Raw genomic sequence first — 24,507 nt, 5'->3', positions numbered from 1 at the left:
CTATCACAATACGAATGAATTCAGTTGCTAGGCGCTTTGTTCTCCGCATGAGAAACACTCGCCGCGTTCGTTTGGTACATTTGAGTACAGATACACTATTAGATGCGCATCTTTGTGCTCCTGGTTTTTGGGTGTAACCTTGAATGCAATGGCTGATTTATACAAAGGTAACGCCAACGACACTCAGCCAATGTTAACCCTTTCCTCGAAAATATGCTGCGTTTTAATAAAAATTCTTGGGATTTAACGTCCCAAAACGGCGATATGATTATGAGAGACGCCGTAGTGGAGGGCTCCGCAAATTTTGACCGTCTGGCGTTCTTGAACGCGCACCTAAATCTAGCTACAAAGGCCTCGAGCATTTCGCCTCTATCGAAATGCGGCCGCCGCGACCGCGGTTCCATTCCCGCGACCTTCGGGTCAGCGCAGTCGAGCGCCATAACCACTAGACCACCGTGGCGGGTTTTGTTTCGCAATTAGCCAAGCATCTAAAGAGCTCAGCAAAATCGTTTAGTCTTGCATGCGTAATTCCAACGGAGGTTCAATGCGTGGAATGGTTTTCCGTCGATTTCTTCGGACGCGAAGAAATCCAGGGATGTTAGTCACATAAAGTTTCGTTGTGAAAATTCACAGGTGGCATTGGAGGGCAGCGAACGAGACAAGAGTGGGCATCGCGCCCACGCGCTCTCCCATGTCGTCGTCTGCTTGCTCAACGTGGAAAAATTGTTCTGAAGCCGGCAGCGAACGAATCAAGAGCGTTTTAATTCGCACCCACGTCATCATTCATTAGGCTGCGCTGAGTCGTTCTGAAGACGGCGTCAAGCGGTGGTGCAGTCACCTGCTAATGGGGGCATGTGGACGGAAAAGGGGCGACATGTCGAAGACACTCTAAAGCGAAAAACTGAAAGTAATCTGCGAGGCTAAACAGATGTCCCTCTACCTCCCTACTACCGTTCACACAATGCTAATGCATTTCTCTTACATATAACGGAAAATATATGCTCACTTTATGATTATTATTATTTGTTGTTTTGATTACTTCGTTTCTCACCGCTAGTATCGTACTCCTCTTCATACCGGGAAGGGGGCAATAATATGGAACCTATATGCATAAAGTTCTATAGCAAAAATTGATCACACATTGCAAAAGTTCAGCGCTATTTGCCTCAGGTGTCCTGTCCCGTTTCATAATCTTATATGCAGGGTCAATACCTTCTGGATGATGACACCACTCGTTTCTTTCAACCTCTCGTGTTTTTTTTTGTTTTTTTGAAAGAAAAACCCGCTGTCAAAAGAAGGAACACCAAAATAGTCTGAATGACTTGACTGCCGCGTCAGACATTAAATTCATTTGCAGTTGTTAAAAGCTACACCCATTGAACGTTGGAGAGCTGTCACGGGAGAATCACCGTTTCTGTTTTCCTTTTTAGAGCGCAGGTCTTAGACGCCCGCTCCTGCGTTGAGCGGCGTCGCCGTCGCCGTCAGTGGCGTAACCGATAGACATGAAAAAATAAAATGACAAAAAATAAACCTGGGGACCGAATGGCATTTGAACCAGGTCCTAAGCGTTGCAGTTAAGTATTCTGCTACAGAGCCAGGCTGGTGCATGGAGCTCATTTGCAAAAATACCCTATACAAGCGTCATGTCGGGCAAGGAATCGCGTTAACCTATGTAACAGAGTGTGGCAGAAGAGTACAAAAATAACCAGTCATCACAGAATGCTAATTCCGCCACGAGTGTGTAGTTTAATGCATCCCACCCACTGCAAAGTGCTCAGCCACAATTCTTAATCGTCAACTACATGCAGCATCAACACATAATACCTTGCAGATGTGCAGCGGGTACCTCACTTATCTGCAGAAAGACGAATAATGGCGTAGTAGGTGCTGTCCTACTTCACAAAAATTGCTAGAGCTAAAGTGTGCTGGTAGAATGTGAGAAAATGGCGCGGTTGAAGTGATGCGACTTAAGGCTCATTCACACCTGCGACTAGAACCGGTCGCGCGACCATTTGCGACTGGTAGTCAAAAAGCGACTCAAAGCGATCGATGTTCACACCTGCGTGCGACTTATAACCGTCGCCATACAGAATTAGCATCTGCTCGCATCCTAGCTCGTATTGCCATTGCCCCGTAAAACAAGGTGACGTCCTGTTCCTGCGCATGTGATTGGCTCAGATGTTTGCGACTACAGTCGCGCGACTGAAAAATCGAGCAGCGAGCGACTGAGCCACAGCAGTCGCCTTGCGACCAAAACGGCCATTTGCGACCATTTGCGACCAGTCGCTTTGCGACTGACTTAGTCACGCGACCGTTGCTAGTCGCCGGTGTGAACGAGCCTTTAGTGAGACGCTGTGTTAGACAGCATTTCCTTCGCGGTCGGCCCATGTTTTTTGTCAGAGATCGCACATCGTGCCCTGTCTTCACTGTCTTCAAAAACATTACGACACGGCGCACAAATAAAGTTCGCACGAACGCGCCGTCCCTTCACCGCCGGCTCCAATGGGGTAGGTCAATACTGACACGTCGTCGATGCCGATGGCGCTGTTAGGACGGCCATAGCTCGCCATGCTGACCGCTTATTAAGCATGAAATGTTTTTAGCTCCCTTTGTCGGCGGCCTTCAAGTTACCTCTAGCCAAAAGCCAGCGCCGTTATCCGGGCGCTCAAAAGAGATATCCGGGCACCGTTGCTACCAAAAAATGAGAGCATACTGGCACTCCGCCAAGAGTTTAAAAAAATGTGGTCTCTGGCCGCTAACCCCTCGCATACCGTACTTACGGGCCCAAACAAGATAGAAAAAAAATATTGCTGACGAATCCTTCTCAGTGTTTGTTCACAATATCACTGAACTTCTAGTACGCTGAAGTATTATTTGCAATTTCCAACAGCGATGCTCGAAAGGTGGATACAGGGCACCGCACACTTGTTTTTAAACCCGAGCTCCGCGCCAGTGATCTTATAAACGCCAGCGGCAGCGCGAAGCCGGCGCTAATCGCTGAGGCATCGGCATCGCGGTGCGGATTACCGTGTCCTTCGAGAGATGCTGCCACGTTGCGTGAGGCGCACTAGGTAGCGTGGCGCCTAAGGTTGTGCCTACTATAATCTACAAGCAACCTGCTTTGCTGTAGTAATTTTATGCTTACATCGACTCTCAAGGACAGGACGGCCCGCCATTTTTTTTACCCAGGCCCTTAGCCTTTCATTGTGATAGCAATTATATTGACACTACAAGCACATTTTTTGCCGTCGCCGTGAGGTTCCGTATTATGTCAAGTGTGATAACACCGCCCCGCTCGTCGTACGTTCTATGTGCTAATGAAACCCTGCGAGGAAAGGACGAAACCATAGGTTTGCAGTGACTTAACCTCATTGCACCTCTTGGTATAAGCAAGGACGGCGAGGAGTCTACACGCTTCGGCTACACGCCACGACAAGAGAGCCAACGTGTAGCACTACAACGCAGACGCTACACGGCGCAGTCGGCGCTCTCGGCGCGAACACGCAATGAAAAATGACGGCACGAAAGACCCACCTTGAGCCGCTGTTCGTTTTCGTTAACGCGCCGCACTAATGTTTGTTGAAGGTCTCTCGCCGGCGTTGACCTTGGCTGAGCTTGAAGGTCAAACGCATGTACGCGGGCGTTTTCTGAGCTTGTACCGGGAGAAGTATAGCGCTATCGCTCTAAAATTCCTGCTGCATTCCTTGCGCGTTCAAAACACCTGGCGCTGAGAATTAACCCGGAATCTCCTGCAGCGGCATACCATATCGGCGTATTGTCAATTCGCCACGTAAGATCTCATGACTGATTTTTGAACAAATTGAATTTATTAATAGCTGTAATGTCAAGTTAGCAAAGTCTTGGCATGGCGTTAAGCAGGTTTCCGTCGTGAGTGTTCTATTGCAATAGCAATTATATGAACACTCTCGACGGGTTTTTTTTTTGCCGTCGGCGTCGCCGTCATGTTCCTCATAAAGTCCGAATTAATAACATCCTCCAGCGCATCGTATGTTCTACTCACGGGGAAAAGAGCTCGAGAAGGGGCGATGGACGCGGCTGAAGCAGAGATCAAACGAGCCGGACCATCTCCGTCGCTCGTAGTGCCCATTCGATAACATCCCCCCGCCCCCGGGTGTTAGACCTGCCCTCGAATGCTGCTCAAGCAGAGAGGAAACGCCCGCCCGTCTTGAACGAGCATGAAAGGACGCGGAGGGGGGGGGTCACTCGCGCAGCAACTGTGAACTATGATTCTAAGAGTTACAGAGATAGCGCGCGCGATCGTTGGCGCGCGCGCTATCTCGGCAGGCATCAGCGTACGGCTCGTATGTCCTTCTACGTGCTGCGCTCTCAACGCCAAGAAACTGTGCGAAATACCGTATTTACTCGAATCTCAGCCGATGTTTTTTGTTGAAAAAACGATGTGCGAAAGTGGGGGGGGGGGGGCGGGGATCGGCTTAGATTCGAGTACAATGATTAAGTTTTCTTTTCTGGCCTTGCGAATTTCGGGGGTCGGCTTCGAATCGTGGCCGGCCTAGATTCGAGTAAATACGGTACGCATGTCTCCCTGGAGCGGCCGTATTCTCTTACACCAGCGTTTTGTAGAGTTACGCGAGACTGGATCCACAAGAGCTAGCTGCCAGTCTTACTTCATATAACATTACAAATTGTAGTTTCTATCGGATTCATTGCTTGCCCTTGCGGTGAAACTGATTTTTTTCTTGGGAAAGCGTTATCTGATGAAAAAGTAGGATCGGCTCCCATCACTATGTTTTCCCTGTGTAGCGCTATCAGGACACGAATTATGGCGATGATGAAAAAAAAAAAAATAGCAATTTCGCCGCAATGGCGAAGCAATGAATGCGATAGGAATGTTATACAAAATAAGGCTAGCAGCTAACACTATTGTATCCGATCCCGTGTAACTCTACAAGAGGCCGGTATGAGCGAATACGACCGCTCCAGAAAGTGAAGCAGTTTTTGTGCGTTCTGTCGTCTCAACGCGAAGTAAGCGGTGAGAGGACACAGCACGTACCACAAGGGTATACGAACCATCTATTGATGCCTGTCGAAACAGCGCTGGTGACCGCGCACTCATATTCAAAGTTCGCAGTTGCTGCTCGAGAGACGCTCCTCCCCACCCAACCGGCACCATTTCATGCCCCTTCGCCCGACTAAAGACGGGCGGGGCGTTTCCTCGCTGCTTCAGGAGCCATCGATGACAGGCCTCACACGCGGGGCGGTGTTATCGCATGCGCTCTTCGTGCGACGGAGATAGCCTGCTCGTTTCATCTCTGCTTCAGCCGCGTTCGTGACCGGCGCTCGCCCGTGTGCTTAATTTAGGTGACATTAAGGAACCGCAGGTGGTCGAAATTTCCGGAGCATCCCGCTACGGCGTCCTTCATAATCATATCGTGGTTTTGGGACGTCGAACCCCATCATTTATTATTATTATTATCGATGGTCATTTCATTCGATTTTTTTCTTTCACAGCACTACAGATGGTGTCAAAGAGCGCCTTACTACTGTGCTGTATTAAGGAACCTTTGACACCGCTTCCATATTGTCTTCCCACCAGAGCACAGACGACGTTCACGTATACACGTTATGAAATCTATCGCCAGTGCCTAGGAGCTCCGCTGGCAAGCACATCGCCATATTTCGAGAGATAAAATATGTTATGTGAAACGCAACTGAAAATAACACTTTCAGCCGCGAATTATGATTGAATATTTTAAGGTTTTCAGATTTCCTTCAAAGCGCTGCAGATTGCACGTAAAGTCAATGAAGGTGATAACACGTTGTGTTGCGCACTCGCAAGCCAATTATCGCAACTACCAAGTGGTGAACTATCTTTTTATTGGGCTGTAAGTGACGTCGCTTTTCTTCAGAAAAAAAAAGTCACACTTTCGCCGCAGCGGCGAAGCAATGAATGCGATTGCAACAAATTAGACTGTTATACGAATTTAAGGCTAACATTTCACTCCTGTAGAAATCGCGGCCACTGCAGCGAGCGCAGTGAACTTCGGGCCTTCTATGGCTGCAACACAAAGTTGGTGATGACAGCACAACACGTATACAAAGCTATGAGACGTCTGCTGATCCCCTCCAAAGATACGGGACACGGCGGGCGCGACTGCGGGCGCGACTGCGGGCGACCACGGCCGTTCGGTCAAAGTACGGATTTCACGCCGGACCCGCGTAGCCAGCCCCTCCTCCCGCTAACATCCACATGCGCCTTTCGCGCAACGCAGATTGCCGGTTAGCTTCATCTCTATTTAAATCTTTCAGACGCCGCCTATGAAGAACTGTCTGTGAATGAGTCAAATCGATTCAACGTTATTTGAAAGCACTCGATATTCTATTGCAAAAGAAAAAAAAAAAACGTTATAATACGCTAATATATGTGGGCTGCAGTAATTATTCCCACTCAAATTGCAATTAAAAATCTACTTATTCTGAAGTCGTTCATGTCTTGTTTTTGGATGAATAGAATCAAATCTGAGGCTAGAAATATAATGGGAATTATTTTTCGGTCATGTCAGTCTTGAGCAAAAAAAAAAAAAAAGAGAAAATTATACTTCAGACGTGGCTCGCGGGAAGCGGCACGTCGACCATGGTAGTGCCTTCAGCAATGTAATCTAATGCAACAGTACACTGCAAAATGAAGTTAAATGAAGACAAATTTATTATGCAGGACGTTCAATTCATCCAAAGCTCAATGCATCTGGCTCTTTCTTAGACACTACACAATGAAACTAACGAAAACAAGAGGTGTACACGACTGTGCACATAGCGTGTCAAAGGGTTAAGCGGCGTTCGTTGGCAGCGCTCGCGCGCTTCCACTCGCACGTAGTACATATACGGCGCGCAGGATCGATGTTATTGATTTGGACTTTACACGGAGCATGATGGCGGGGACGGTAAAAATGCGCCTGAAGTGTCCATCAGTGCTATCGCAATAAGAATACCCGTAGAGAATGCATTGCAGGCCAATAAAACAAATAAAACGCGCGCGCCGTCCTATGACCAAGCGTCGAGGCACGCGTAAAAGGTAACGCCCGGCAGGACCGATGGAATGGCGAAGGGCGGGAGCGTCGAAGTTTAAAAGATGACTGCGACACTGATTGTAAGATGACGCCACTTTTGTTGATTAGATGCCTTTACAGCGCATCGGCATGCTTGTTCCCGGGCAGAATGAAAGTGCCGAGATTCAACTGCCTTGAAAGCTATAGGTGAGAACCGGGCCCGTAGCCTAGGCATGCGCAGTGTGCGCATGCCACGCACGCGTCTTCGTGCGTTTCCCCTCAAGCCAAGCCGGTCGGTTTTCCGGCCGTAGCAGCGCCTCTGGCGGTGGGCTGCTCACTGCGAACTATTCTGCTGCCTGTTCGTGCCATTCCACTTCGCCCACAGTATGGATAATCCGACGACCTCGCCCGTTCGCCAAGACTCCGACTACCAAAGCTTCAAGTATGTTGCCCTTAAAGATATTTCGTTCCGCTAATGTTTACCGCTGTAGTTTGCGTGTTAATCGATTTTTAGGTGTGCGAGTGTACGTTGCACAATTGTATTTCCGTTGTTCTAGTCGTTCTGCTAACTTTGTGGGCGTTCAAAAGGTTATACTTGAGTAGTGCCCGCCGCTCTCTTGTATGAACACGCTCTCAGTCCGCAGTTTAGTCGTACCAATACTCATTCTGCAATCGTTCATTGCAGCTCTAAAGTGAGCGCCGAGACGCTGTACGGTTGCATCGAGAAAGTGTTGCTGGCGTCGCAGCAGAAGCCCCGCCACTTCGTCGAGACAGTGGACCTGCAGGTCGCGCTCAAGAAGTACAACGCCAAAAGGGGCAAGCGTTTGGAGGGCAGCGTCAGGTGAGCACCGGAGCGAGCGTCGCATGTTCCTACTGCGTCGCAGTCAACCGGACTTGAAAGGTTTAAACGCACATATGGGCTGCGGCGGCGCCCTACTGTACTGAGCATTTTTCTTGAAGCAGTTCTGCCCAATAGGGACGAGATTGCGTTTCGTTGTCGACGCCATACTTTGCCTCAAGCGAAACTGCACGAAGGCGAAACGATACCATTAAAACCGAAGGATCAGCTTTGAAATGCAACACGATGATCGTTTACGCGCCGTGATACATGCGTGCTGCAAAATGTAGAGCGATATATATGTGTGCGAACCAGGGCCGTAGCCAAGGGGGGGGGGGGTTCTAATCTCTCCCTCCGAAATTTGGTTGGATGGGGGTGATTTACCGAAAATAAATCATGAAAATAGGTGTTTTTCTAAAATAGTCAAGGCCTTCAGTAAGTGCCCCCCCCCAAAGAAAAATTCCTGGCTACGGGCCTGGTGTGAACGATATATATGAGAAAGGGCGTACTTGGGGCGTCTTTGACAAGCAACCACCGTGCACGCAACTGTGATATATCCTATACGCGCGCGTTATCAGAGTAAGATATTTCTTAACCGTAAAGTAGCGAGAGCACACTTTTATAGAAGGGAATAGCAAGCAAGGCTATTGTATATTGCTGCGTGTATTCGTAGTGGTTGTAGCTGCTTTCGGCAGCAAACATTTGGTTAGCCGTTTTTCAACGGAGCTGAGCCGCGCTCCCGCAACGGCTGCAAAAGGTAGCGTCATCCCCCCTCCTACCGTGCCAGGCGTTTTACAAGACCAAGAGTGCGTATACGCGTCGACGGGGGCGTCGCTGTTTGCAGACCTATTTCCTGGTGTTTTGTAAATTTGCGCCGTGCTTCCTAGGAAGACAAGTTAGCCAAGCCTGCTAAGGAAGTGTATGGTATACAGTAAGACGTGATGTGCAATACAGCTGAGCTGTGTCCATTTGGGCTTGCTGGTTCAACATATTGAAGGGAACAGGGGTGCTATGCAAGATGGCCCGAGTTTATCGGAATCTTTCCGAGCTCTGGCGACACCCCCTTTTGAACGAGCTAACAGTACGAAAAGATCAAATCCATCCGTGAGCGCGCGCTGCGTTTCATTGGTTATGATGGAACGCGGCGTCGCGTCAAGGGCGGTCGACAAAGTTGAGTGGTGTTTTCATAGTAGAGGCATCTTCTTTCATTTGTTTGTCGTTCCACTGAGTGCAGAAGTGCACCCATGCTAGAAAAGTGTCAGAAACTTTTACTAACAATAGTTTTTAGAGGTACAGGCTCTTTAAATTCTTTTTCAGGCGTTTAGTGTCTGCACACACAAGTATCATTTAGACTAATCAGCACCGTGGCCTCTGAGATAACCTCCGACCGAGTGCCTTACAACATCGCGGCCGCAGCTAATCGTCGAGACCACGCGTGTAACTATCATGGTACTATCGTGAGCACTATGAGCTCGAACGCGCGAGGCGAATAGCCTCGAACCCTACATCAGCTGATTCGCCGCGGCCACTGTCGGAAACAAAGTGGAAAGGGCGGCGCGCTTCCGCTAGCTGTTGAGACTCCCGCCTCAATATCGTTGCTGCAAAAACTGTAGCTTGTAGCGTGTCAGTGACTGTTGGCGGTGATATGAATTCACATCAACGCGCACAGCCACATCCAATGACCCATCAGACTATGTAGCTGCTGAGATATCGGCTGTGATGTAGCCTGCCGTGATGCACAGACCATGCTTGTAATATATCTAGGTGGTGTTGGCTGAGCGTTTTGCTACGCCTCTTTTATTTATTATTTTTCGTGCAGTCTTTTTTTTTGCGTTTTCATTGCTAGCGGCCGATGGCACGCAGTCAGCTGTCGTTTCGCAGCAACGCTAGCGAAGCGGGTGTGCGAACAGTCAACGGAAGAGCGCCTCTCTCTCTCTCTCCCCCCCCCCCCCCCCCCCGGTTTCGGCAGCGCCATGCACGTATCACGTTATCTCGGTTTTGAGGCTATTCGCCACACGCTCGCGTGTTCGAGCTCATATTGCTCACGATAGAACATTCTAGAGCGTTGCTCGGCCGGCGCGCGCCCTCTTCGTCCTCTTATTCATCGTCTGCTCTGCTCACTCTCCGAGCAGATGTGCCCGGCTGATTAGCAAATTGGCTGGGCGGTATACCTAAGTCGGGTCATGCTATAATCAAGCTCATTAAGCCACGTCTTAAGACCATGCTAATGAAGCCGTGTAAACCAAATACAGAACTAATTAAGACTATGTTATTTAACGCGACGCTGATTAGGGGTGTGTTAAATCAACTAAGCTAATTAGGACCTCACTCACTAAGATCATGCGAATTAGGATCGCGCTAATCATGATTACGCTAATTAGTGCCACGCTAATTAAAATCATGTCGATTAAAGCTGAGTAATTAATGTCGCGTAAATAGAGCATTACCAATTAAGACAGGGCTATTCAACATGTCACTTAAGACCTAGCTAATTAATACCATCAAAATTCAGACCAAACTGACGAGGTCTTCACTCCGAAGCAGACCGAGCAGACTGAGTAGACGAGCCATGTAAAAAGCTGAAAGAAGCTAGGTGATCACGAGCTCCTCTGACTGTTCCAGCCTTGCACATATAGTGCGAGCTGCCGAAATTATTTCATACACAACGAAGCTTCTGCTTAAATAGGTACTGATACGAAAATTTTCAGTTGTCGTTTTTTCGCGTCAAATGAAAGGCCAGGCTCTCAAGAGCCTAGAAAAGATAGTGCTAAGCACGAGTACACCCTAAAAAAAAAGTAATTACAATATGTTTTTAAAAGTTAGTGTGGGTTCGTATAGTGTACCCTGACGTCACAACGCGGTATGAGCTTCTCGTCATGCGCTCGCACAATATATAGTGACGTTTCCACGGCCGCTCCACACCGTGGCTCCGTTGATGACGCACAAGCGGCCATTTTGAATGTTTTGGTGACATACAAGCGGCCATTTTGGAAGTTTTGGTGCCCGACGTCACGACAACTAGCCAGACAGCTGCTTGAAGTCATCCGAATTAGTACTGTAGCCTTACGTCAAGCTAGTGTCATTGTTGGTAGGTGTGCCATGGAAAAATTGACCTTAATACCAAAATAAAATATCTTATCAGCATTTGCTGAGCTTCACCCTTGCTCACAACCGTCTCTGCATACGGGAGGTTTGTATGGCAGAGTAAACTCTCCTTCGAAAAAAGGTGTCCCTTTAACACCTTTAACGTCCACCGCATGAAACGCTTGACAGGCACACCGGCACTATGACAGTCACAGTTGAACTGGGGCCTTTTCAGAATCAACGATTGTGTACCCAAGTTCGCGCGTCAATCAGTTCGATTGACAGACGCCCGCGGCGAAGATCGGGTCGGCCCACCGCGTTTGCTCTTGCCGAGGAGCAATGCTCACGCCGCAACACCAGCCAGAGGCATGATTTATTTATGAGCATACATATTCGCACAGACTATGCACACACGCACGAAGAACTAAAGGTTATATCATTACGTGGCTACGATGTCTCGCATTCAATTTCACCGCGCTCACGACGTACCACTCACAGCCATGAAGCAAGCACCCCTGGTGGCATCTGCGGCGAGAAATGTTACTATTCACATGTTGGTGGATAATTGTTTCTACCGATTCATTACTGGAGAAAAAATTTCAGACTTTTAACGTAAGTAGCAGTAACCTATCTATTTATTTATCCGTAATATTCGAGAGAAGCAAAACGAGCTGCACGAGAGTGCCGCGTGTGCGCCGTTCTTGCCTTCGAGAGTGGAAATTTCCATGCTACAGGTGAAACGAAAGAACTTGCCCGAAAGAGGAGAAACGCCCACGAACACGCGTGTGGGAGGCGCGATGTTCAGTTGGCAAAAAGATAGCGCGACAATCACGATGACGTCGCGGTGTTGAAATGCTGACTGAGTGGCGGCGGTGACGCGTTCGCACGCGGTGTTCCTTTGAAAACCGCCGCAGATGCCGCACATGCGTGTGTGACGCCATGCTCGTTTTTGTAGCAGTTTTTATAAACGCTGCTATCGCGCGCTCCGCACTGTCTTCCTATCATGACCGCCGTAGTGCGAGCTCGGAGCAAACTCGTGTGCCCGAGAAGCTCGGGCCATCCTGCATAACACCACTGAGCAGATACCGACGAGCACGGAGAGATGCACTGAGTAGACCGTTACTGTTCTGACTTTCAACAAAACGTTTATTTGGCATGTACATAATCATTCGTACTGAGCAACAGTCAAAAAACAAGATCACATTTGCGCTCAGATTCTTCTCGTGTCGCTATCGCCCTGGCATTTTTATCTAGGATGGTCAGCTCTTTTCTACACAATGCTACAGATGGGAAGCTAACGCAATTCTTACCAGCACGTGATATGTCGGCTGCCTCGATTTTTCTTGCAAGAGTTGACTCTTACATAGAGATAAAGCTTTGCTTCTATCGAAAATAGGTTTGCACCCACACTCACGACAGTGCACACCAAGATGTTTTTGAACTGCGCTATTCACATTGTCATGTACTTACATGTTACCACGTCATGTACTTACATTTATGTACACGTTAAACAACCCCAGGTGGTCGAAATTTCCGGAGCCCTCCACTACGGCGTCTCTCATCATCATATCGTGGTTTTGGGACGTTAAACCCCAGATATTATTAACTGGGTGCGTCGCACGTGCATTTCTTTCGAGTTCACGCGTGTCATTCGGCCGCTGTGAAAATGACTTTGCCGGCGCATCATCAAGCCGTGGCTGCCGCATCTCAGGATAAAAAATATTTTTTTCCACGTTACTGAAATTACATTTGTGTACTTCTGTATTATTCAAACATCCTTCAGACATTTCCTATGTAAAAAAGAATTTTTTTGGCGAATATAGTTTGCTAAAAAGGCCGAATTTGAAGATAAGGAAGTTTCGATTAAACAGAGTGAATTGCCGATTTTACCGACTTCGTTATATTGAGGATTAACCGTACCGCGGGCTTGAACTTACAGTTCAAGCCCGGGAAACTTTAAAACGGCTGCAACCTCTCTTGCCTTCTGTTCACAAAGCTACAAAGATATCACACAGGATATCACTCCGACAGGCGCCCACTCCGTGAAAAAAATAATCCTGCTCCGTTAAAGAGTGGCTGCTCTACCGTTGTCCCGCTGCAGCGAAGTCGTCTACGTGGGTAAGAATCGTTTCTTTTCTGTTTGAGCACACGAGTGAGAATCGTACGACCTGGTAAACGTTTGACCTGGACGTAGGGCAGAGTGGCCCGTGTCAAGTTTGTGTGTACGCCAAGCTGGGCGAGTTCGAGTTATCGCTCCCTCTCAACCTTCTTAATTGAGCCTGTAGCGGACAGGTGAATTGTACTATGTCTTGTTAAGGGATTGGATTTCACTTTCCTGTATTTCAAAGGCTGAGTACAAGATAAGCTGAAACGTCTTTACACCCTAAGAAGTATTTGGGGAGTATTTCTGCCACACAACAACAATCGTCATCCACCTCGCGTACTTTCCTCGCGTTGTCACCGCGGTGCCGGCACTTCCCGACCGCAAGGGGCGCGCGCTTTATCAGCGTGACATCACATTCTCGAAAGGAAAGTGACGAGAGCCAAGTTTTCAAGAAAGAAAACGCGAGAAAGCCAGATGACGATTATTGTTGTGTGGCAGAAATACTCCGCAAATACTCTATTACTTCTTAGTGTATGTTAAAGCAAAAACATTCAACTCTCATATTGTTCCCAGAATCGTACTCCGAAAAGTATATAGATTAGGTATACCTTGACTAAAGTTTGCAGTCTGTGAGGTCGCGGACGGCGTCTCAGCGTGGCATAGCATTTGTTATAGGAAAGTGGCCAGCGAAGAATTTTCAAGAAAGGCTGCGATACATGCAAGCCATACGGCAATTACTGTTGTTGGGAAAAAGACTCACCAAAGGATGCATCCGATGCAACTGTTTTTAGAATGAACTTGTCTGCATGCTGGCCGGAGATTACAAGATGAATGAATAGCACGGACTTAACGAAAGAGTGTTGTCAAACGAGACAAAACCACCGGGACGCAGGGCAGGTTCTCAAGCACGCGAATTCTGCATTTGACGCCTTTTCTTTCTCTTTTTTTTAATGCGCGAGCATTTATATGCCAGCTCAAGAAGAAAACTGTTCGTCCTGTCGTCCTTTTTCCACGTAAAGCGAAAGGCTATAAATAAATGTGCTAAACAAAATAAGTTTTCTTGGCGGTGCTGGGTTTCGAACCGAGGGCTCCACACTCTGAAATCGAGTGTTTTACTGGCTTAAAAAGTAAAGCGCGAAATAGATATTTACATGGGCCGAGAGGCACAAGACAGGCGCTAACGTTCAAGAAACTTTGCCTCTGCCTTCCAAAGCTTCGTAGAAATATCAGTAACACACACACCTTCTCTCTTCCTGATATCATACGCTTCCCATAGTTGGACTGATCATTTTGCGGGTTGCAGGGCCTGTGAAGCGAGACTGAACGAGAGTCTAGGCCGAGGCCGTGATAATATGGCGCGAGAACTACAGGAAGCGTGTCATTTCAGAAAGACAAGATATGGATGTGTTAGTGACATTTCGGCTCAGCTTTGGAAGGTACGAGGCTCAGCTTTGGAAGGCACGAGTTTTTTTTTTAGTTTTATTGTGATAGCAGTTATATGGTTACTCCAGGCGAATTTTCGCGTATGTAAAAGGAACTGCTCCTGAAAATTTCCAAGTTTCTCCAAAGCGCGAAACCGTGGGATCGAACCACCGGACCTTCGCTCCGCGGCGCGACGCGTTACACAACTCAGCCACAAACTCATGCATCCTCCAGCATACAAACGGTGAGCAATTTCTGGACGTCGTTTACAGTTGGCGGTACGCACATCTCTGAGCTGCTTCAGCGTCGCAGAGGCTTAACTTGTGAACTACCCGTGAGATGGGACAAACGGAGGGCGCCCGAACGGCGTTGTAAGTGAGCGAAAAATCCCATAAAGGATGGAATGAATAATTTGAGGACTCGGGCCGGAACTGAACCCAGGAATCCTGCGTGGCAGTCAAGTATTATGCCACAGTCCTACGCCAGTGCTCGAAACGGCTTCGGAATGTCGGGCGAGGAGTCACGTTAAAGTCGTTAAAGTTATAGAGTCGCGTAAAACGCATTGAGCTAGTAGAGCAAGCCCCAAGGATCACATGCAGACCGATTTAAATTCTATTCGTAGAGTGTATAATCTGTTACAAGACTGAACCTGCGAATCGCTACAGATCGGAGCGGCTTAGCCAAACGAGTTTTCACCACTCACTTCCATTATGCGTAGCAAAAGGCGCGCAGAACTAAAAACGCAATGGGTCTATACAAATGTGACCACCGCAGTATAGTTTAGCTACGTGCAGAGTGAAATAATAAGCAAGAAGTTTTCGTTTTCCGAAACTGCTTCTGCGTTTGAAGCGATGTGACTGTCGCTTTTGTGCGATTAGTATAGGTTTTTGAAGTGATCATGCTGCGGCTTAGCTTGAAGATACGCTATATAGGGCCGCTGGATAGAGTTCTATAGTGTTCATTATAGCATTGATGACTGTCTGGACAAGGACGCTTGCTGAATACATGGGCATCTCTGAGCTGTACGCATAAAATGAGTGTTGATAAATGCACTTGCGGCACATTTGAAGGAGCATGCCGTCTTCTTGTATACGATTTCGGCACGTACTCTACTAAACGTGTTCTTTTCCCGAACAGGCTGCCTCACAAACCGCTGAAGAAGTTCCAGGTATGCGTCCTCGGAGATGACGTTCACTGTGTTGAGGCCAAAGAAAACGAGCTCGACTGCATTGACCTTGCAAGCCTGAAGAATTTGAGCAAAAAAGCGAAGCCGGCAAAAAAACTTGGTGCGTGCACGCTGGTGCTTTCTGGTGTTCTTGGTCAAATGGCAGTAATTTAACAGTTGCTGTGTTCCCGCTTCACACATTGCGCGGTGCTCTTTATAAGTCGCGAATGAGCTCTACCGATAGCACTAAACGAACCTGTCCAACAACCATACAAGCTGTGGCCAAAGTACTTTATAAAAAACTGCAAATATTACTATAGCCTGTTACAACCTAAGAGCGAATGTAAGCTCCGCCGACAGCGGTGGCTGTTCCGCAGAGACAGAATATGCATGGATTTCCTATGCAAGGGCATTTGCTCATTTCCGTAACGTCAAGCACCTTTCGCGTATTTAACTTTGATTTTCCCATACAGACACATGTTCGTGTGTATTTGGTTTTCGGTCGAAAAATTTCTGCCAAAATTCAGATTCCCACATCACTGTTCAGCTAAGCGTAATATACGGACGGCAAACTTTTACTTCTTAATATGCGTAGTATTTACATTAACAGCGAAAGAGTGCTTACAGGTAGAACGAAAACCACCTAGCACGACTCTCGTACGCAGATGTGAATTGTGGTTCTTTGCGCGGAGCTTGTATTCTTAAGTTGTTGCCGACTGTAGGAGTAATCGTGACTGACAAATCGGAGTCTGAGCGAGTAGCTCGGATTCTAAGCCACAGGCAACATATGACCTAGGTGGAGGAGCCTAGCTAAAATTCATTTGTTCATCGGTCGCATGGGAAAAAAATATTTTCCCTTACTTTAAATTAACTCTTGAAGCTATCGAATTCTGTAAGCACCCAGCAGGTCATCATGTTGGTTTGCTCACTCCTTTGTTTATATTCTCGCCACTACGCAGTCAAGAAGTATCGTGGCTTCATGGCGTCTGAGTCGGTGATAAACAGGATTCCACGTTCGTTGGGCCCTCGTCTGCACAGGATGCGAAAGTTCCCCACGCTTTTGACCCACGAGGATTCGATGCTGGCCAAGCTTGATGAAGTCCGGGCCACAATCAAGTTCAACGTGAAGAAGGTACACTGCTTATTTCCTATTCAGTTTCCCCGGTAGCTAGTGAGCTCTATGTATAATAATAAAATTTGATTGTCCGGCATCATACAGGAGAGTTAAAAGAAACACCGTTGTTACTTTGATAGCATACAGCAACAGGGTAGGCAGGACTGATTCTATCAGACGCCTCCTACAGGTTAAAAGACTTGCAAGCTGGCTGTTGGTGTTCTTGTTGCGCGTAACAAGCTTCGTACATTGCACTACAGTATGACTGCGGAGCTATCTTAGTCGACACTGCGCTGGCGGCGTTCGCTTGTCACGGGAATAAATTTTTGACGAGGCGGGGTTTGAACCCGGTCCCGCACGGTCCATTGACAAGTGCCATAAACATTGGGCGATACACCCACGCTTGCAGAGCATGAATTTATGGGAAGCATATGAATGTGTTGTACTATCGGCGTCAAATAAAAGCCGAACAGTGGCAATCATTAGCACTGAGAAGGCTCGCATATATGCGCAAGGCTGCAGAACCGGATGCGTGCGCCTGTCCATAGTGATAACTGGAGCAATACCACTGCGAATGTTTGCCGCTGTTCGGGTTTCATTTGACGCCGATAGTACCTACGATCGCAACACAATTTAAAAGAACACTTACTATGGGCGCTTCATGTAAATATTTTCTCAAAATTAAGATAGTAATAAGTCTAGCGGTACTTTCGGTTCAAAATACCGGGAAGGCAATTCGCAAGTGCTTTACAAAGTTACTTCAATTGCCATAAGCGCCATTGCCGGCAGGTCACGTGATCTCGCATTGACCGAATATGCGTAAGCGGGCGCATTTCTAATCTAGCGGCGGATTTAGGACACCACGTGATCTCGCTAACCATGCTTTTCTGGGAAGGTAAAGGCGTGCTCCATGTCTCTGAGGGAGCGCGTCGTGTCCCCTGTTCGATAGCATCCCCCCCCCCTCCCCACGGCTATTGCCTTGGAAGAGCCACAACATTGGTCAGCGATTAGCGGATTCAACACCTCGTTATTATTGCTCGTAGCCAGTGCTGAGTCAAGAAGCGCCCGTTCGATTATTTGAAGTAGCTGGCGCGGCTTGAACGCGACTTCAGGACGGGCAACGATCTATGCCGGCGTCTGTCTCTATGCTAGCGGATAATAAAGCGTCTACAGCGAAAGTGAAACACTAAAGGCCGAAAAAATGAGGGTGAGAATTCCTGCTCGCGTGCGTCTACTCTTCGTACAACGAGGACAAAGGAAGAAAGCGACGGAGGCTGACAAAATGACCAAGAGCTTTTGCAAGTTTTGTTGATCTCTAACGAAGAACCATCGCCGTCAAGAGGACATTGGGCATGATGTTGTTCTATAGGTTTAAGTGTTGCTTCCGTGGCGCGCGTGCGTGCCGGTCTCTGCGTTCCCCTTTTCGTCGGACGTGTGTGCGCCGCTTGACATGTGCCGTGCGTGGGTCCACATTTGCCTTTGTTTGGATACTTGTCGTTCTTTCTTTGTCCTTTTTGTGGCCTTTTTTTTTTTCATCGGTGAGCACAGCACGATGAAAGTTTCGTGCTTTCACTTTGCCAGATCCGTCTTCACGCATTAGCTCACCGACCGTGTTTTCAGTGGGTCAAGATGAACGAACAAGGTCTAAAATAATATAACATATTAATAATCTAATAAATTATTATTATAAATAACATCAATATGACCAAGAAGTAACCGAAATAATGAACTGAAACTCGCTAAGAACGTTTCGGAAACCTGCGGCTGACTCCGGGGCCACGCAAGGGAGTGCGCCACCGTCTCGCCGAGCGAGTGAATGCCCTTCCCCTGCGCTTCGTCGACGCTTTGTCGCTGCGTCATGGGGGAAACAATCTGACGGGACTCGCTGCAGACGACGCGTATCACAACTGCCGTAACAAGCAGGAAGTCGATAAAGCGCAGCAAAAAGTAGCGCACATGTCGCACACAGAGTTTGCGAATCTGCCTAGCAAGATTCTACTCGTGCCGGAAAAGCCCTACATGCTTATCTCAAACGTTGGAGTCATCGACGCTTCGGTAATCGGAGCCGTGGGAACTCTACGAACGGGAATCGCTGGGTGTCCGTGCTACGCACTTCCTCAGGTTTCACATTAGTGGTGCTGTCGTACGTTATTTAAGGTGCGTGGGGTGGGGGGGAAGGGGTCTTTAAAGTTAGAGGGTTGCTTTTGATTACAGACGATGTTATCGCGCATATCACCAAAGAATGCAATTGGTGCATCACAACGACTGCACAACGAAAAAACACGGACGACAAAGAAAACACACCCAGCGCTGGGTGGTAGGAAGTAGGGTAGGCCCTCGGGTGCGCAGCTCGAGATACGGGGTCGTGGTATCCCACCGCTGCCACCACTGTTAGGAATGGGGGTTGTGTGTCGATGAAAGCCGGGAGGCTGGCGAGCCGATGTAGCCGTCAAGCTCGGACTACCGCTGAGGATCAGGACAAGGAGGCAAAACGTTTACAAAACGTAACAACGTTTATAGCAGGTTATAGCAGTACAGAGCCTGCCAGCTCGACCAAGTCGTCTGGGGCGTCTCCTCCAACAACGGACCGGCACGGCCTTAAATCAGGTATCCGTCCATTGTGTGATCGGGGACAAACCGGTACGAGCCGCTCGTCGGTTTGGATCCCACCCCACCGATGGTGGACAAACTGGTAGGGGCAGGTCGCAGGTGTTGGCCTTTTCCTTGGTCGCAGGTGTTGACACGCTTCCACGACCGGTCAGGTGCTCTGGCACAACAGTGTGTCTTCTTTGTCGTTTGTGTTTTTTCGTTGCGCATTCGTTCTGAGATTATGAATTACCAACTTTGCCCAAAATGCTGCTCGCAATTAGTGCAGTTTGTTTCACGAAAGTGTTTTTATTGCCGTTTTTTTTTCTTCGCGCTAAGCCCGCTCCTCCATGCGAATTTGGATATATTATTGGTTATATTATTGGTTTCATTGTTATTTATAATAATGTATTACATTATTATATTATTTTATATTATTTTAGACAGTGTGCACATACGTCACCGAGCGCTGATTCGTCACTTCCGGTATGCGCCGCCCACATACCTGGGTACCTACTGACGCTATAGTAGCAGCCCGCGGCCATGTTCTTACGTTGTGAGCCCCCTCAGTTCGGCCTCAAGATGCCACTCTGCAAGGGATGCCAGTCTTTTTCGAAGCCCACGAATATAGGGCAAAGCGTGGAAATGTTCTCTTTACCGAAAGTTATTACCCGGCATTGTGAACGTACATTGTGACTTTCCCAAGAGCGCCGGTGCGCTTGCAAGGCGCGCGTTATGAAGAACCTCGATAAGATTCGCGTCTGCAGATGTGACTTCATTACGGGCAAATGCTATCGAAGCACTTACCCGTGCACAGAGGTAGTATATTTTACCGTCATTACCCTGCCTACAGGCTATTCGCCATGGCCGGTCGTTTCGCGCTGTGTGTACAGTCACTGGGTAATGGAAACTGTTGAAATCGCGATGACATTCGGGGGAGTAGGACGGTTACGTTTTATGGAATCTTTGAAAGAAACGAGTTTCATTCAGTGCCAGTTTGAAATACAGCACAAATAAGGTTGACCTTCCGATTGGTTCTAGTTGGAGGTCAGCTAACCTCTCCAGACTTTTCTTTTTTTTTTACCGCTGGTTACTTTTGTAAATCACTGCCTCCATCATTTGTAGGTGCACCACTGCAGACTAGTGCAAAGCAGCGGAAGAAAAATACGAAGCATAAAGCAGCAAAAACGTTTTATACGAGACAGAAAGAGCACCAGGCATCTTTTCTACTGGTGAGACCACGCCCAGTGGACACCTTGGACTTACACAATTTCCTTTTCCGCCTCTTTTCTTGAAGGAAGAGAAAAGAGCCTCAGCTTAATCACTGTTTAAAACAAGAGCGGAATCTCACTACTTCGGTGGCGTGGGCTAGCTGTTCCATGAAGCTGCTTCGCTACGAGACGGTTAACCCACCCACTCGTAAAGTATTCTGCGCCTCGAGGGACTCTAGGCTTTCATTTTTACTTGGGTGACGTAATTTGTCGTGAAAACAAGGTAATCATGTCCACGTTGGTCATTGCGGGCAGCAAGTCGGCGTCTGCGGTGGCATTTCTTCCGCTGGGAAGTCGTTACGGGTCGACGTCGTCGCACATTTTCATCTTATATAGACTCGTATCGAGCCAACTGCCGAGCCCTTGCACGGTCTGACGAGTTTGTCGAAGTATGACAGCAAAAAACGGAGCTCAATTTTTGATATCGCGCGCAGCAACAGGGGACCGCCCGTCAACCATGCGCTGGAGCGCATGAACGGCGGTAGATTCTTGAGTTGGGGAAAAAGGTGAAGAGGGGGATAAGTGACGCAGCAACTGTCTCTCAGGCGAGGACACCACGACCGCGACACTAGGGGGGGGGGGGGGGGGTGAGGAGAAAAGTATACCCAAGATGGGTGGCGGTAGAGGGCGAGAGCAGCGGAGGTGACGTCACATTAACTGTTATTCCCATAAAAAAAGTAAGTTTCGCCGCAATGGCGAAGCAATGAATGCGCGAGCAACAAATTGGAATAGAGTTCAGAGTTCTTTATTTGCACATAATAATGGTAGTTACAATTGGGGATTGTACAGATACAGAGGGTGGTCCCAAAGTCAACAGACTGAACGCGAAGAGCGGAAAGCAGCTCGAAATTTCCAGCGCGTCACTCAAGCGCAAAGGACGCACACAGGACGAGCGCGAACTGTCAAGTGTCACAGCTTGACACCTAAAGCAAGCTGCTCAAACATAAACGACGCATGAAACGAACGCACAGCTACACACAGGACGAGCGCGAACTAACAACTGTCATAGTTGTTAGTTATTTCTGTTTGAACAGCGTGCTCGTTTCGCAAACGCGGCAGCTGCAGCGAGCGAAGTGACCTTAGTACGCTCTAACTTTAGCGTGGAGATCGCGGTAAAAGCACAAGACATACAACACCCCCCCCCTTCCCTCACTCCACGAGATAAGCGTGCGCGCAGGCGACCACGGCCTGTAGTGCGAAGTGCACGGAGGTGCGCGCGCATCGTTACGAGCGGGGCGATGACCTTTAAAGTGCGCCCCTCGCGCACTATATATATATACCGGGTGTTCAAAGTTAAGCTTTATGGTTTTGTTAAAATTCAGCACTGGGGAGAACGTGAAAACCACCTTTACAGATAAGTATTTTATTCAGGGTTACACAAAGTGAGACAATAATTATCGCTGTCAGCCGCCCAATTAACTAAGATTAAATAATTAACTTTTTAATGAGCGCAGCAAGCGGGCATGTTTCTATTGAAAAGTTGGAGACCGTCGCGTTTCTACACAGTTCCACTTGAAAGAATTCTAGCATATCAGTGCCCCGAATTATCCCGCTGCAAAGTTTAATTGCGGTTTGAATGATTACGCATGCAAGACGGTGAGGATCGGCGCAGTGTTGGACAGGGGTGTGGCCAAGGGGCCACAACCAAACACTCGGCCCTACACCCTACGGTGTTACTGGTGGCTGCGGTAGCTGCCGGTTGGCTCCATGGACCCGCCGTCGAAGTTTAGGCCAAGCGAAGCAGGCCACTCCGACCCTTGAGCTCTGCCAGGCACTCGGGACTACACCTGACCGTGACGCTGACGACCAGCCTCCACGCTCCCTCCGCTCGATCGAACCCTACTGTCGCAACTGCCTCGCACACCACGCGCACGCCTCTCGCGCCAACCTTCAGCTACGTCATTCGGCCCGCCAATTCTTTTCCACTCGTGGCACAGCCCCTCGTCATCGTCGTCTTCGCGTAAGTCTTGCCGCTGCGCTTCTTCCCGTGTCGCTGTCCATGTCGACTGTCACACCACACACGATACTCGCGCACTTCTCCCATCATACATGATTAGTTTCATATTTGAGTATTGTATCTCTGTACAACTCTCGGTAAATGGTAATCCTGTTAAACACCATATTTTCCCGGACCCTTCATGTTTTATTTGATGAGTCTGCTGGAGTTTAATGTAAATTATCACTGCGTAACACATGCAGGCAATGCAGAAGAAATGCAAACAACGCAAGTTAGACAAAAGTAAGAATTAACGCTATTAAAAACAAAAGCTTGTTTTTTCCCCCAAATAATAGTTTTAGCGGCGTCACTTCAGTTACCATCACGCCCAATCACGATCGATCACAATCGAAAATTCCTGTGTCACATCGATATTATTTAGCTCGCATCATTTCGTGGTTCGCAGGCAACGTTTATCTCGCACGGCGTTTTTATGCTTGGCGTTCGTGTACCAGACGTGAGACAACGGCTTACGCAACAGGCACTTTAACGTAGCACATCATTCTGGGCTGGTCGATGAATTGAATTCCGTTAACGCGACGCGACTGCGCTAATCGGCACACGTCACATATTCACACAGGCACCGGGTGAGCACAATTCTCTTATTATAATGGGCACGCCATACATATTATGCACCCCTCGTTTGTTGACTTTCGCAGTGTAACGGGCTATGTCGGCCACTTTTTTCACTGGCGCTTCGCCTGCACTTACATCACTGCACAGCGCATATCATAATAGATCACCAACATTCCTACGTTGCGAGCTCCAAGTAATACACATACACATGTGGCAACGCTAATGCGATGGCTCTTGCAGGCGGTCAATCGTACACAGACGCGCACATTCCGACCTCACCTTCAGGTCACTGCACAGGAATGAACACGGTGACGATCGGCGGGTGTGGTGACCCTCATTCGATATGCTTGGTGTATTCGAGCGATGCAGGAAACACATGCCGTGTTGCAAGTTGCTGCTACCGAAACGACGGTATACGATAAACGTTAAACACTCCGAGCTGCTGGCGCTTCTGTGTACTTCAAACGTGGCACAATCATAAACTTCTACTGCATCGAATGACGACCGGCGAGGATGATGCTGGCTCCGTGCGGATAACAGTACGAGGTTCTTTCGGAAGAAACAAGCGCCACCAGAAAATGGGATTGACGGATCTTGGTCTCAGTGCAGCGGCGCCTCGTCAGCCTCGTCGCGAACATGTTGCATTTTCCATTGGTTCGCCTTGACCGTTACGTCACAGAAAATAGCAGCAGTAATTGGACGTGCATATTACAAGTGTATAGCGGTATAGCTTACTTTTTATTCTTAGGCTGTCATCAACTATAGTCATCTAAAGGGTGCGCCAGTTCTGCCCTATATATTTACTCAGTCCAACCTTTCACGTCATCTTTTAATGCGTATGGCTACGCAGCTTTTACGATAATGGCGACCAAGGACGCATTGAAAGAACTGCTTACTTCCCATCTTTACCGCCGGAAATCCGGGTACCAATGAGAGCACGTTATCGCATCCTTTTTATTTTTGCATCCATTGCGGAGCTTTTCTTTCGGACTCGACCAACGCGGGAGAAGGGGGGAGGGGGCGCCGCAGGACCCCCCCCCCCCATTGGACAACCCTGCGCACGCCTATGAATACGTGCGTATCATTTCGATAGCGAATCAGCCTACATTAATGTACGGATGTCGGTGGCTGTGCGCATTCGATCCATGTCATTGTATGAAACTGTATGATCTATGCAGTTTTTTTCTTTTGCAAGTTGAATTTTCTTACCGATGCATGAGCGATGTCACGTAAACAGATTTACTTTGCTATTTTCTTGCGTACGACTTCTTTTACTCATCAACGCATAAATGGTAACCGTAATTTGTTGCTCCACGTTTTCTAATC

The 24,507-nt window shown here is 48.2% G+C and overlaps 1 protein-coding gene across 1 annotated transcript in view; it reads left to right on the top strand.

Annotated features, from left to right (window-relative positions):
* Window positions 1-24,507, top strand: part of LOC119387325 (tudor domain-containing protein 7B) — a 119,828-nt gene that overhangs the window by 91,368 nt on the left and 3,953 nt on the right. Inside the window, exons 11-14 of the mRNA XM_037654715.2 lie at window positions 7,540-7,549; window positions 7,626-7,866; window positions 15,611-15,759; window positions 16,598-16,770. Of these exons, the coding sequence (XP_037510643.2) occupies window positions 7,540-7,549; window positions 7,626-7,866; window positions 15,611-15,759; window positions 16,598-16,770 (573 nt within the window). The remainder of the gene's footprint in view (window positions 1-7,539; window positions 7,550-7,625; window positions 7,867-15,610; window positions 15,760-16,597; window positions 16,771-24,507) is intronic.

Source organism: Rhipicephalus sanguineus, chromosome 1, assembly GCF_013339695.2.
Source record: "Rhipicephalus sanguineus isolate Rsan-2018 chromosome 1, BIME_Rsan_1.4, whole genome shotgun sequence".
In the NCBI taxonomy this organism is placed as follows: Eukaryota; Metazoa; Arthropoda; class Arachnida; order Ixodida; family Ixodidae; genus Rhipicephalus; species Rhipicephalus sanguineus.
Note: the sequence above shows the minus strand (reverse complement) of the source record. Positions and strands in the feature narration are given on the sequence as shown.